The 15,742-nt window shown below is 36.0% G+C and overlaps 1 protein-coding gene across 1 annotated transcript; it reads right to left on the bottom strand.

Moving 5' to 3' along the window:
* Positions 1-1,481: 1,481 nt before the first annotated feature.
* Positions 1,482-13,261, bottom strand: LOC139141569 (transient receptor potential cation channel subfamily A member 1 homolog). Its single transcript, XM_070711161.1, has 8 exons — positions 12,952-13,261; positions 12,237-12,368; positions 11,402-11,510; positions 10,522-10,613; positions 9,878-10,099; positions 5,244-5,312; positions 4,899-5,096; positions 1,482-1,721 (listed from the first exon to the last, which is right to left on the bottom strand). The coding sequence occupies exons 1-8, from the start codon at positions 13,165-13,167 to the stop codon at positions 1,482-1,484; spliced, it is 1,278 nt and encodes a 425-aa protein (XP_070567262.1). The 5' UTR covers positions 13,168-13,261.
* Between the last annotated feature and the right edge of the window lie 2,481 nt (positions 13,262-15,742).

Consider the following 15,742-nt stretch of genomic DNA (forward strand, 5'->3'; position numbering starts at 1 on the left):
GTGCTATTTCTCACCTCTATAGCACTGGCAATTTTGAAGGAATTCCTACAAGTGAGGGGACTATATCAGAATTGAAAAAAGGTTCCGTTTACAATCTACCATATACGTCATACATAAACAGCCTCTTTCCGATTACCCTTTAGGATTCTATTCCCAGTTTCTAATGCCAGAAAGGTTTCAACGCACATTTTTACCCCTAAAGATATGTACTTTGTATACAACTTTCTTTGCATGTTCTGGTTCCGATAATATTGTACATTGCATCCAATAACATTTTACAGATATATACTCTATTTGCGCAATTTGTCGTTGAACTTTAGACCTTTGAGGTGGAATGCACCTTGGGCACAAATATTATGACTTTTTACTTTTACAGAACATTTTTGATCTGCACTTGTGGGGATTCATTATGAAATTCATTTGGTTACTGAAGTTTTCAATGGCTTTTGTTTTGTGAGAATCGAAAATTTAATTTTCTCCCATAGAGTTAACACAGGGATGGCGGCCAACATTTATTTTCAAGCGTCTTGAAATTTTGGCTTTTCGAGTACAAATATTTGGCACAGTTAACCTGCCTTTTTTATAGTTTTCGCAAGGGAATGGTTTAAAGTTCTCTTACGGAAAGTTTGAGCACATGTTGAAGTCTTTCGATTTTGAGGCGCGTACTACCTTTAAAACACGGCTCAACAGTTCAGAGCTGATAGATATGAGACAGAGCAGTTACTTTCTGTACACGGCTGTGTAGAACGGTCGTGCATATAAACCCTTTGTGCAGCAAGAATTGCTTTGAAATCCTAAGTTTTCGGTATCGGTGTTATGGCACTTCATAAATCAAAATCTACCGGGCTACCGTAGGCTAGGTTATCTAGTGTAGTATACTACAAAGTACTACATACTAGTTTCATACCTATAAAAGTAATGGCTCGATATAGAAAGAGACAATCATCAATGAAAAGCAAAATAGCTAGTGTGAAATACAAAAGTCGATAGTACAAAATCATGAAAGAGTTTGCTGTCATAAATTCATGAAAATTTAAAAAACTTATCCCTATAATAATTACTTCGAGCCGGAGAAATTGTGAAATTAATGACTTAATCGAGATGTTAAAACCTGACACTAAAGCAGGGATCCAATTGCCATAAATTCAAAATGACATATTTATTACGATTTTTTCCACCCATAATTCATCGGAAATTAAACAAGTAAGATATATATGATCCCTGCCGAAATCTATCTAAGAATCTGGTTCATGTAAGGCCAAATACAAAGGTGTTTGTTTCCAGCAACCCAACCTACCATAGAAAAAAACTACAAAAAGAAATTTGAGTATTTCAAGGGTTTCTGCCAACAAAAAACTTATAATAAATCTACATACCCTAATTTTTGGAGCATGTTATCGGAACCACACTTTTGATTTGGCCTATCATTGCTTCATCGCGATGGTTCTGTTACGCGATGCTTTAGACTTTTGAACGTCTTTTTACAAATCGGACTCGTTTGGCAACAAGTCTCTCAACATTGCTTCGATGCGATTGTTTTGTTCTTCCATACGTTTGCCTTGTTCTTCAATACGGTTACTTAGTCCTTGGAATACAGCGTCGATTTTCTTGTCATTTTCGCCTAGACGTTTGCTGATTTCTTCTAAGGGAGTGATTTGCTTATCGATGTGTCTTTGGAGTTCATCAAGATCAGTCCCCTTTTCAAACTGGGCGCGCATATCCTGAAAGTGCAAGTATGAGTCAAAAGAGCAATGAGCTTGTTGCAGTCAAGCATAATATTTTCTGGTGAAGAAACTTCCAATTTTGGAGGCGATTTAGTTTCTTTCTGTAGGTCTAGGTACAACACTCACGGTACTCAAAAACTCACTAGAAACATAATTAAACGCTGTCTGTCAATATCTTCATACTAGCTTTTGATTCCATTGTACTTCAAGACCAAAGTCTTTCTTGGCTCTGTAGCTTGTTATATTATTGCTTCTTTCAACTACGACAACTGACCTTGATATGCTTCTTTAAATTTGCAATACTCTCTTGGATATCACGCTGACTATGGTGAAGCTTTTCGAGCTTTGTCTGAAAAATGAGGTTTTTTTAAATTTAGGTCATCACAAATGTATTTGACAGCAGCTGTCTAGAGAGATATAAGCGAATGATGCAAATAGATTCATGAATAGTCAAACACACACTTCATACAAATAATGGTAAATATGTGAAATATCGTTCTCTGGGATGTCTCCTTACGTCCCTATTCGCCCTTTATTTATGACAACAAAAGATCTTTCACAAGCCAAGTCCTATTTAAAGCCCGGCTCGAAATGGACGGGATCAGGATTAGTGACAAGTTTTGGTGGGCGTTTTGGGCATGGCTCTGCATAATGAGTCTGTTGGCAACGGTTGCGATCGTTCGCATTATCTGCGTAATCTGTTTGCTCTCAGATCACACTCAGGCTAGGGCTAGATACGTACAGCCTTCGTTTCCCGGTTCGTTTCAGTTTTGCCATGGCAATACTCGAAAGAAAAAAGAGAGAAAGAAAAACTATCAACTTCATCAAACAGGAGTTTGCTTGAGTGAATTTACTGAAGTTTTCAGGCCATGTCAACGTTCATTATGTGAATGATTCGGCTACTGACCGTCATTTACATAAGCTTACGGAATATTAGCGCCGTACATAGTGGGAGTAATAATTGAAAAAGTAATAAACTTATAATAGAAAAATTACAAATAACCCGAAATTGGCAAATTCGTATGGTGAATTACCCATAAACTGTATTCATCTATACATGGACGGAGGAACACGTCAGGAAAATGGTAGGAAATAGGTAAACGGCGACGTCATGACCGATCGCAAAAAATAAAGGAAGTTCACGTTAGGGTCGAGACTTCCTTGAATCTCGGGTATCACGATATCTGTAATAGCGATCGCGGTCAGCTGCTCGGTTGCTTGGCGGCGGGCTGATATCGAAAAATTATCACGAGTTATGTTTATTTTCGGAGAAATTGCAAGTTTTGCTCGAAACGTTTGTTAACCTTCGATTGGAATCAATGACAGCACAGTCACTCGTGATCAGTCTATTCCGCTCATTTACATATTTTTGACATTTGCATATTTATTTGAACAAATTCACATCTGCACCCCTGGGTGCACATGTACACCAAACACTGAGATGGTAGGTGCTGCGGTTTTGGAGTTTTGATGTGGACGGATGTACATCTGGACATAACATAAAATAGCATAACATAAGATAGCTCAACATAATATAACATAACATAACATAACATAACATAACATAACATAATGTACATACATACATACATACATACATACCTACTACCTACCTACCTACCTACCTACCTACCTACCTACCTACCTACCTACCTACATACATACATACACACATACATACAGACATACAATTACATACATACAATTACATAGATACATAGATACATAGATACATACATACATACATACAATTACATAGATAGATAGATAAATAGATAGATAGATAGATAGATAGATAGATAGATAGATACATACATACATACATACATACATACATACATACATACATATATATATATATATATATATATATATATATATATATATATATATATATATATATATATATATATATGCAGAGAGACAGACAGAGAGACAGACAGACAATGTGATGAAAATTAGATGTATTGTACGGCGACGTCTTTACTGACCTTGATATTTTTTTGCTGTCGCTTTCTCGTTGGTCAGCTCTTCTGGCTAGAGCACAAGATTTGAACGCGACCTTCTATGGGAGTTGGTAGTGAGAGGCAACAGCAAGAGAATACCACGTAAGTAAAGACATCGCCATACTCTACATCTGATTTTTATCAGATATGACAAACAGACCGGCAGACAGACACAGCCGACCTACCATAAAAGCTCTCTTTGGCATATATACATATACAAAATGTGAGCTAAAAAGCACAGATTTAGCTAGTTTGTATCTCAAAAAAGTTAAGTTATTCATGGTTTTCTCATAGATTACAATGTGTAGCGGATCAAGATTTTTGTGAAATTCCAAAATCAAATTTCTTCCACACACATGCACTTGTAACCACCTAGTCTAAAAAGTGCATGGACATGAACCATTAAACGTCTATAAATGCGGAGATTTGGCTAGGTTTGTATTGGAAAACAAGTATTCATAGTTTTTCTTAATAGGCTGCAATGTACGGTGAATCAACATTTTGGTGATATTCCAAAATCAAATTTCCTCCACACACATGCACTTGTAACAACCCTAGTCCAAACAAGTACTGGAATTTCATTAATCAAGCGTCTACAAATACACTGATTTAGCTAGTTGTGTATTGGAAAACAATTATTCATCCGAAAAAACTAATTTCATACGCACACATGCACTTTTTAACTGTCTCTTCTAGCAAAGTAAATTTAAATAATTATCAAAAATATGTAAATATACAGATTTAACTTGTTTTATAGGGGAATATTGTCCAATAGATTCCAATGTATTATGATTTGATATTTTTTGGAGAAACACTGTATCAGTCACATCTTGCCTTTTGATTGCTGTGATCGTTGCACAAAAATGATGACCCTCAGCTCCCCAAAGGCATGACATTGTGTTAAGTTTCATGACCCTTCAAAATGCTTGCGCAAAAACCAGCGACCCACCCCTACCCCCTCAAAAAAACCCCACCGACCCCATAGTTTCTTTCCGGTCCGGTCCTTAGCCGACGTGTAACTAGATCGGCAGTACGACGTAAATTGCAAACGTTATTGATCAAATCTGAGTTAGTGTACAAAGCTATTAAATGGAATATAAAATCTCATCCATGTTTTTTTTTCATAGATATAAGGCGCAAGTTAATTGGTTGTTCGGGATATACTTGCCTGTTCAGGGTTGAGCGACTTCGCTATTGCTTGAATAGATATGCTGGACTTCATACCAATGATGTCTGGCAAAAGTCTGCTTAATGTAGACTTGCGCTGTTTATATGAGTTAGGAAAAATTGTTGCTGTAGACCTATTGAAGTATTTCTCTTTTACTATACGGGGCATCATCTGTTCAACATCTAGAACAAATTCAATCTGAAAAGCCAGGAAAGGTATAGTTAGAATTTCGAATTTCCTATAGCGTCTTTCTTTATTCTACCTCAGCCCCTCTACCTACGGAGGGACTGTTGTTCTACTAAAATCACTTTGCGACATTGATGTACGAAAACATTTATGACGTACCTGCAAGGCGCTTTTCTTTAGTTCCGCTTTCTCTTGGACAACTTTGATGTCATCGACAGCTAAACCGATCTAGAGAGGGCAGGAAAAGGCTATAGCTAAATTAACATGAATTGTATCAATGAATTAAACTAGTAAAAGTTTATATAGAGCCCAAATCAAAAACAGTGTTTTGCTCTAGGTTTTGATGCTTTATGGCTACACCATACTGGATGCAGATAGGTTTTAAGTTTTGGATTGAAGGTTTCCAAGCTTGTTGAATTACTGATGTAAAGTGAGAGTGAGATATCAATTGGGAGTGGAAAACAAATTACGCCGTGTTTAAAGCAACAACAACATTCAGTAGTGAGGGTTAAGTGATAATTTGCACATGCAATCACCTGATTGGTTCAAGAATATAAATTATATACTTGCCTTGTACCATGAAAATTTTGAAAAATAATACTGCCGTACAAATTTTGTCATTCTCGTTCTATATTTAGTTCACTGTGCGTTCTTTTGTTTATGAGCAATTTAGGTGGAGAAACTTCATGTAGAGAATCTGAGTCTGACTTAACATTGTTTGTGCCTTGCTGAATGGGTAAATAAACGTATAAATAAATGTGTCACGCTCTGTGGCTTATGGGAGTAGTCATAATCGTCCAATACGTATGTTGTTCCAAAAGGGAAATGGAGTCAATCCTAGGGGATGGGGAGGGGTGGGGTTCTTTGTGCAACGGTTTACTTTATTTTATTGTATTTTACTAATTTTGACTGTGATATTTAAAGTAAAGAGTTTGACTCCAAACCGTCTGACTGCTTTCTCTACTACTAGAAGCAATTTTATTAATTTTGACTGTGATATTACGTATAAAGACTTTGACTCCAAACCGTCTGACTGCTTTCTTTATACCTACAAGTCCTTGTCTCCTCTCCAATCTGTGTACATACCACTTTAATTGTTCCGCAAAAGTTGCCAGCTTGTTAATCGGCTTTCCGTATCAGCGGATTAATTGATTAAGTCAACACCATGGCCCCGCATGTAGTAAAAGCTCTTATTTTATCGAAAAGAAGAGCTCTTATTTTATCGAAATCTTTATTTGAAATGTCAAAGTCAAAATTAATAAAATAAAATAAAGTAAACCGTTGAACAAAGAACCCACCCCTCCCAACCCCAGTGGACTGACTCCTTTTCCCTGTGGTTGTTCTTGATGGTCGTTGCTATCCCGATTACTCGTATAAGGGTCCGGTAATAATGCACATGCAGTACACCATTTTCTGAAATTCGATTCGGAAATTTAATCATGATACTTCTAAATGGTTACAATATCTAGAAAGGTCGGCTTTCTACAAAGACGGGTCCACCTCAGTCTAATGGACTGGGCTTCTCACTAAGGTCAGTATGTCAAAGAGCCAAATGTAAAGAAAAGATGTGCTAGAAAGAGTACAATTTATTTCGTTTCCAAATCTGTTCATCTTTATAATCTTGGTATGCATCTATAATTAAGTAAAGATGAGTAGGTAAAAGCAAAGAGAAGAAAGATCGCTCCCATCTAACTAAATTGTTAAACAGGATGAAACTATCTGTCAACACAGAATGGGGTGATCCAGACTCAACGTCCAGTCATTGCTAACGACTTGAGCAGTTGTTAAAACAATACAACTGATTGACAAAGCGGAAGACCAATGGCTGCTTCAAGGTTCGGAAATAAACAACGATAGATCATTCTCACGATTGAACTTCGTGTAGGGGTTGAATTCAAATACTAAACAATCATTGAGCGATATTACAAATGAATCAACGAATCAGCGAAAGAAATAAAATAAAATAAAATGTAAATAAAATAAAAAATAAAAATGATTTACTCAGAAATCAGCATGTTTTTAGAATCCCTCCTATTTCAAGTAACTTTGTCTTTTCTTCGTTATTGAAGGCGAAATGTACTGGTTTAGATAATGTCCATTGAAAACTCCTGAACATTGCTGCTCCTGTAATTACTGATTCTCTTCTACGTTTATTTAATATGAGTTTATCTCAGTCTGTTTTTCCAAACGCCTTTAAATGTGCCAGAGTGGTTCCATTGTACAAAGGATCAGGAAGTGTCAATGACTTTGCGAATTATCGTCCTACTTCTATCTTACCAGTTCTTTCGAAAATACTTGAGAAACATGTTCACATTGCTCTGTATGATTATTTGTCTTGTTATGATTTGCTGTTAGATAACCAGTCTGGTTTTAGAAAAAACTTCTCGTGCCAAACTGCTTTGTTACGCCTTACAGATGATATTTTATGTGATATTGATGACGGATACTTAAATGGCGTACTCTTGCTTGACCTCTCAAAGGTTTTTGATGTAATTATCATTATCTGTAGTTTCTTCTCATTTACATATGTACGCAGACGATCAGACGTTGCTTGCACGTGGGAAATCCATAGATGATTTAAACAATACCATAAATAATGATGCTATACCTATCAAAAGCTGGATTTCTGCAAATTCTATGCGCCGTAATGTTAAGAAAACAAAGAGTCTTTTGGTTACAACTCTTTATAGGTTAAATCGTTTAAATGATCGTGATGTATCGTTATCTGTAAACATTCATGGATTTTCTGTACCATGTGTTGCATCTGCAAAGGTTTTAGGTGTAACTCTTGATGAAAGCTTATCTTGGAATGATCATATAAATGCATGTGTACATCGTTGAGCAAAAGAATTGGTCTTTTACGCAGGGTACGTTCTTTTATACCTATTGATTATCGTATCATTTTATACTATGGTTTATTTCAAAGCACATTAGATTATTGTTGCGTAGTATGGGGTAACACGACTGAGAAAAATTCTAGAGAAACTTTTTACACTGCAGAAGAGAACTTTGCGTGTACTTTTTGAATTGTCCTATGATTTTCCTTCTGTAGAATTGTTTTCTGTTTTCAATGTTATGTCAGTAAGACAAAGAATTTTTATTTCCTTGCAATTGTAACATTTAACTGTGTGACAGGTAATGCTCCGCAATATCTTTCAGATATGTTAATCTTCCGAAGTAGAATTCACCAATATTATACATGTTCTGTAGAAAAAATGGATTTCAATATTCCCAAAGCAAACATTTGTATGGGTCAGAGAAGTTTTAAATATCGTTCATCGCAAGTATGGAATTCTTTACCCGGTATGCTCCAAATATAACAACGTTTAAGGTGAAAGTGAAACAATTCATAAAAGAAAATGTTCCTCTGTAAATAGTAATTAGTTTTGTTCTTTTTTTGAGATTATTTGAGCCCCGACGAAAATTACTCCTTGAGTAACTCGGTCGCTCAGTAAAAGTGTAAATAAATAAAAATAAACGCATTTAATTGTCACGGGTGAACCTGCACAGTCAACTTACTTGCCACACCAAGCCCAGAGTGGTTTGTAACACTCATTTACAGAAAATGAAATAGTAACAGGACGATGATCTATTTACAAGTAGCCTTTGTCTATACAAAAAGTCACTTTATATATGGGATGCTTAAGGAGACGGTGTAGCACACATCTGGTATATAACTGCCATACATTTAAATCAATCAAATAAGGCTTAGGCAGACCTTCGGTCTGAGAGATAATTGCAAAACTTTGTGCAAAGTTTGAAACTAAAAATAAAATCATTCAGTTTTTCCCGATGTTTGTACAAAAATCACACATACAAATTTTCTTCTTGATGGTGTTCGTGGATACTTTCAAGGCTCAATTTTAATGGACATCAAAAGTCGTAATTGTACCAGTAAACTTTTTTGGACCTTGATATTGGACAAGAAAAATGGAAATGAGGAGTTTGGATCGAGTTTGCAGTTTGCTTTTCAACATGGCATATGGCCATGCAGTCACGTATGCATTGAAATACGATTTAATAAAAAGCTGTAATAGTTAGAAAAGGAATTAAATAGGAATTTGCGTTGGCCCCTTCTAACGGAAATTTTAAATACATAGGATTTTCATGAATTCAATGAAGCTTGCTGAACGAAATTATGATTGGCCGAAAAGTACCATCCCCACAAGTGTTTTTAACCAATTTCCCGTGCTTCAGTTGTGTCAGGAACGTGTTCACTTCGAAAAATACCACAAAATGTTTCATCAACCAACGAAAACATTTGATATTGATTGTTAGCCTTATTTCTATTTTCTAATGGATTAAAAAGAATCGGACTGGCCACACACTACCACCGATTGTACGGGTTCAGCCTTATTGTGATATAACGGATTATTACTAGAGTTTCGAAGTGTAATTAATGGCATTACCTTGTCCAAGAATTTAGCACAAACACAAAGGATATAGTTAGCTTTTTTTCAATGTGTACGACACGTTAATAAATGTGCACGTGTCTGTTACATGATGCTTGGTTATAGTATACCGAGCAAGTCTTTGACATAGTATGGAGCTCTAGCACATGTCATTGGTTATTTACATAAGAATGGTCAGTTGACAGACACATTGAGATCAGAAAAGTGTATCTTATAAAAGAGCAGCATGGAATTTCAGGTATATCTTTACACTGTCCGAATGTACAAATACCTAATCCACTATAATATTTTTACACATTTTAAGTTTATTTTGAGTAGCATTCTGGAAAAAACAATTCGTCCTGGCAATGAGTTAGTACACAAGATGACAACCACACTTACCAATAAGTTCATTATCAGTATGGCTGCTATCACGATAAATATAGCAAATATGACGTATGTCACAGTTTCATACCAGACCATCTGTTCAAAATAATCATTTGACTCCATATCCATATCTTTGTCCAGATATCCGATGCTATGAAATATTTCGTCATAATCAAATTCTCCGGTCAACATTACAAAGGTCTTCATAAGAGCGTATCCAAATGAGCTAAAAGTTGACTGAACAGAAAGATAATTTTTTATTATGAAACGGCTCAACATTTGAAAATCGGATATAATGATAATTTCAAATTGTTGACATTTAAAGTGAAAATGAGCAATTAGACATAATTTATATAAATTAACGACATTTTAAATAAAGTATCCACGACAGTTGCCACGATGTACATATTTCAAAATAATGTGGCGGATGTTTAATAGGCCAAACCCGGAATTCGAATCGACCACGGTACAAACAAAGCCATGTGCGCAAACGCGCATAGACGTGCGTGTATTTCCATACGCGTTAGTACACATGTGGGCTTGTTTGTACCGGCATCACGTGATTATTTGGGCGTACTGAGTCTGTAGAACACATCGCGTCCTTTTTATTCCGGAGTAGAACCATTAGTTCACGCGAGGTCATAAAGACACTTTCTTACCTGGTTCATCAGAAGTGAATAGAAGCTAAGACTGAATGCCAACAGGAACAGAAATAGTATGATAGAAAAACGCCCGAACGTCTTCAGCATATCTTAAGTGAACAAATGAAATGATTGAGAATTGCTTCTCAGAGCCAGTATTTAAAATATAAAATCTGCGACACATTAAAAAGGTGTAACACAGTTAATGGAAAACACGATGACAATTTAGCGTGCAAAATGGTACGTACTGACAGTTTGCCTCTGAAACATCTTGATGTAGCCATCGATCAGTTTGCATGATACGTTAAGACATTGCCTAATGGATCATCGAGATGCAGGATTATAGACATATCTCTTAATGGTCGGATTCAGTTTATTACGGATTTCTTCTTTATTAAGTACTTCATTTTGTGTTCGCGGCCTCAGTCGTGTGCCTGGAAGGACTATGACTATTGAATAAAGTCGACAAAGTTTGCATGAGATTACGGAATCATAGTAAAAGCAAATGATCGGTAAGACACATGAGAAAACGGAGAACCTGATCCAGCATTTCTTAATTAACTTAAGAAAGTGCTTTGGATCAACGTGATAAAATGGATGAAAAGCATAGGTCACTTAAAAGTAAATTTACTGTGACACATATCCCTTTCATCCACCTCTTAAACATTTCATTACAGTAAAAGGCAAATAATATGCTACGATATACCTTATAAGATAGTAATCAAATCACTTGATTCTCCGATATAAACATGAGTTTATAATTTTGTTTAACTCCGTGAAAGAGCTAATTATTAGCACGTTGATCAATAGAAATTTCAAAGGCATCTTATTGAAGGTTTCTAAAATTCAACATGCTAGGGAACAGTGCAGTTATTTTGCCCCTTCTTCCCCTTATTACCTGTGAACATGACAACGAATGTGCCAATGTATGCTACTTTTCTCATGAAAATGACGACTTCCATCCAAGCAAAGAATATTGCAAAAGCACCAAAACTCCATTGCCATTGCTACAACAAAAAACATTACATAGACATCGATATGAATAGATAAATACATTCATACAATTTTAGAGATAGAATCGTTGTGAACAAATCAACGACAAATATCATATTATTGCCTGAATACATTGGTTTTAATAAACCCATGTATTCAGGCAATAATATTTTTATTACATGCTCTTCACAGTCAATGCTATATGACATTTAGTTACATGCAGGGCATTTTCAAACAATTTTACCATTATCAACCAGCATCAAACAGATTTTAACGAAAATCAAAATAGAAGTTCGCGCATGGATATTTTACATCTAGCGTTAAGCGTCTACTTTGACGTCGAAAACGTCGAAGGGCTTCACTGGACCGGGTAATCATGGAAACCGGTCAGTAAATCGTTCACCGGCCGCTAACTTCCCGGATGATCCAATTTAAATAAATGCACTGATTTGCACTCACATCGAGGCATGTAATAAATATGAAGACACTTTGGTTATTGCGAATACAATGTATTATTGTTCCCTTTCATGATGTCAAACAACAGTTGTGGAGCTATTAGCTCCAAAACTGTTGTTTGTAATCAAGTTCACGTTCTGAATACAAAAAGGAATATACATGTCTGAAAATGGAAGGAACTTTCATAACTTGGGTCCGCGGGTGATGCGGACATTCATTGCATTAAATTGGTGTTATAATGAGAAGTACATTTCATCCCAGATATGTTAATAAACAGAGCATACATATCTTAGTCCAGATGCACGTTGCTCCGAGTTGAAATCAAATACAAAGAGGCAACTGGATGTATAGATGAACCATTCCATGATGTTTTCAAAGGAGAGATAGTCTCTTCTTTTTGTACAAATCTGGACAATCTAATAGACACAAGTTTCAGAATGTTAAAAAACAACAACAAATTTAGTTGTAATATTTTATGCATTAAATTTCGGCTATTGATATTTAAAATTGTCACGTTTGTGCAGTGTGAGAAATACTCTTTCTCTCTCTCTGATGCCGTTATCTTATAATTTGCTTAATTAGCGTTTATTCAAGAAATATTTGGAGAACTAACAGTCGGTTTCGGTTTTACAAAATATGTAACTATTTAGATGGTATAATGGACAAAGGTTTCTGCGATATGAGTAGAAGATATTCGCGTCCCTTCGCTAATTAATCTCGGAAGAGTGAGCATATATAGACCCACGGTTTTGTTTTCCAAATAGTGTTGAACTGCCAATCGTTGCTATGGTAATGGCGGCAGAATATATTGTTTTTGCATTCCTCCTAGCTGTTTATATCGCAATCGATTCGAGGCTATTTCGTAATTTAACACTAAAATACTAACGTACATGTCCAGTAACCCTTCCAGCATATTCAAAACAACAAAATATTAGGCATTTTACAATATGATGCATAATGAGACAAGTAAACCACAACATGACACATCTGCGTTTTTACCTCCTTTAAAACTCCGAGACCGCCAAGAACATATGCTGACCACTTGAAAACCCATGACACAGTTGATCGAACGTAGGCTCCATCAATGCTGCCATACTTATCCTCACCGTTCGCATACCAGACAAGCGTACCATTGTTTTGTTTATAGTAATACGGTGGGGGAGTTGCTAGTAGATATCCGGTGAGGGAAAACACAAAAATGAGGTAGAGGACCATTCCAACATAGTAGATATATTTACTGTAGGCATTCCACTTATGCCGTATGAGTGATTTCACAATGGGGTGACCTAGAAGAGAACTTCGTTCATACTGAACCTAAAGAGAGATAGATAAAGCTAAGACTGTAAAAAGGTTTGTCTGCTCTTTATGGTGTGGGGATTTGTGAAAAAATAACAATCAAATATCTAAGAGTTTAAGGGTTTGCATCGCGTTTGCTTTGTGAGCTAAGCATGTAAAGTAATCCATTAACCCCAAAACATGCTTCTACAACCTTAAAGCTACTAAATATTTCGATAAAGAGTCTGCCAATGTGACGAATAATACAAGGAAGATACCAATATTACGGCGCGCCAAATGTTTCAAAAATATTTATCGCTTCAGTACAAAAATAAACTTTCTCGATTGAAATAAAAATTCTGTGCCATTACGGTAGGAAATATGTAAGAAAAGTGTATTCATGAACCAAAGGACAGAAATGTCATTTTTCTATTAATTGTTACTTGAGAATATTCTTTAAAGCGTATTTAGGAAATAAACAGTTTTCAACGATTTGTAAACGTCATACACTCATACTTATTACCTTACGTATATTCGTTCGTGCAAAAAGTGTAATGAGTGCTGATTTCACAGAAAAAAGTAAAATATCTTTACAATGTTACGTTCACAAAAACACAAGAACATCGCTTAAAAGACAGTACTACCACTCGGGAAAAGTAAGGGTTGGAAGCAGTGGCCGACTGGTTTTGTGTGAGGCCTAGCAGCTAGGCGATGTTGCTGTTAGTGTGTGGAGGTTCGAATCCCGTTTGGGTTATAGTATAATTTATATTTCCTCAGATATGCTCGCATATGCAACAGCAAGGTGGACTTCACAAAAAGGCCAATTGCTTCACACGAAAACTTCTACAACACGATTAAATAAAAACAGACATATCTCGTATTAGAAAAGAAGTAAATCTTACTGAACTTCAGGAATAACTCATCGACAAAGATAAGAGGAATGACATAATGACAAAACTGGGCTATACAACGACCATTAGTCCGTATATCAAAACCAGCCGTGTCAAACAATGCTTATTAAGAAACTGGAAAATAACAGAGGGTGATCAAACAATCGCCACAGTTTTTCCAAGAAAAAAAACGATCATAGGATATATAAGGAATAATAACGTGAAATACATCGTCGTTCAAAGAAAAAGCAAACATGAGGACAGACGAACACGAATGGTCTAAGCAACAAGCCACACAACAGTCAGATCAAAACGTAACGATTCTAGCCTCTCTATTCTATGAATAGTGGCGCTCATCTAAGTAAACATGTGGGAAAACTTAACCATTCGAGCGACTTACGAAGGGACCACAGTTTGGTTCCAAAACACCGTTCAGACGAATTCCTCAATCATAAAAAACGGTTTTACCGGGGACCCAGATCACATGACCAGGGTCAAAGTACTTTAGATTCACTGGTGTCTCGCCATGTTTTCCGTTATCATGAAACCTCGTTGTTGATCGACTCACTATATCGTATATCACTGACAATGATAGTAAAGATGTGTGAAGTTGCCTTCATTTCCTTTATATTTCAATACTAGCAGTTCCCATACATTTTAAGATAAAGGCTATTTTATGCTAAAGTTATATAAATGAAATGCAATCTTATGGACAAACTATTTTTCTTGTATTGTTCATATGCACTTATGAATTTATTGAGAAGGAAAATTGACAGTTTGAAACATTTAGCCCTCCGTAGAATCACTATTTAGGTTATATAGGCAGGAATTTGTAGCCACAAAGCAAGCTTTAAGCTTCATCAAAGCTGATGGAATTTCATATACAGAGCCAACATTTCCATTCTTTGACAGTCTTATTGACTATTGATAGTGCTGTTTCAGACAACAGTGACTTTCAATCGCTTAAATGAAAACAAATGAAATTTCCCTTGATGTAAATATGTCTCCACGAAAAGCAATAGCGAATCTTACCATCAGCGTTAAAGGGTGGTTTTTCTTCAGATCTATCGAATTGTAAGTTTTCGATTTTGATTGTTCCTCTCGATTACCATCAGTAGCGTTTCGATAGAGATCCAAACCTCCCATTGTCTTTTCATCTACAACAAACAGAGATAGAGAGGTGGGTGACTTAAACAGCAGAAATAAGGGATAATATAATATAAGGTTATTTACAAAATACCGAGATTTATGTCCGAGTACAGCGGAGGTATTGTCCGAGACGCGTCACCCAAAAAAACTGCCTATTAAATATAAGTTAATTAAGTAGCGTGGATTGTGAAAAGTTGACGAATGCGAGCAGACAACCACTGATCTAATAAGCTCTGCATTGCAGACAGTGGAGCTAAAAAGGTGCTTTGTCAATACTTGTGTATGGCGATATACATACTTGATGCTTGCTAACAATACTTATTATGTTTCAGGTAAACATAGGTCATTCGTCAATGTTGTACTTGTTCCAATTCAGCTTTGATATTTGACATACATACAGTATGTCATGTGTAGATATGCAAATGATCTAATTATGATATGTGTCACTCACAAAACTTTCATCATGGCGAAAAATA

Source organism: Ptychodera flava, chromosome 10 (assembly GCF_041260155.1).
Source record: "Ptychodera flava strain L36383 chromosome 10, AS_Pfla_20210202, whole genome shotgun sequence".
Taxonomy (NCBI): domain Eukaryota; kingdom Metazoa; phylum Hemichordata; class Enteropneusta; family Ptychoderidae; genus Ptychodera; species Ptychodera flava.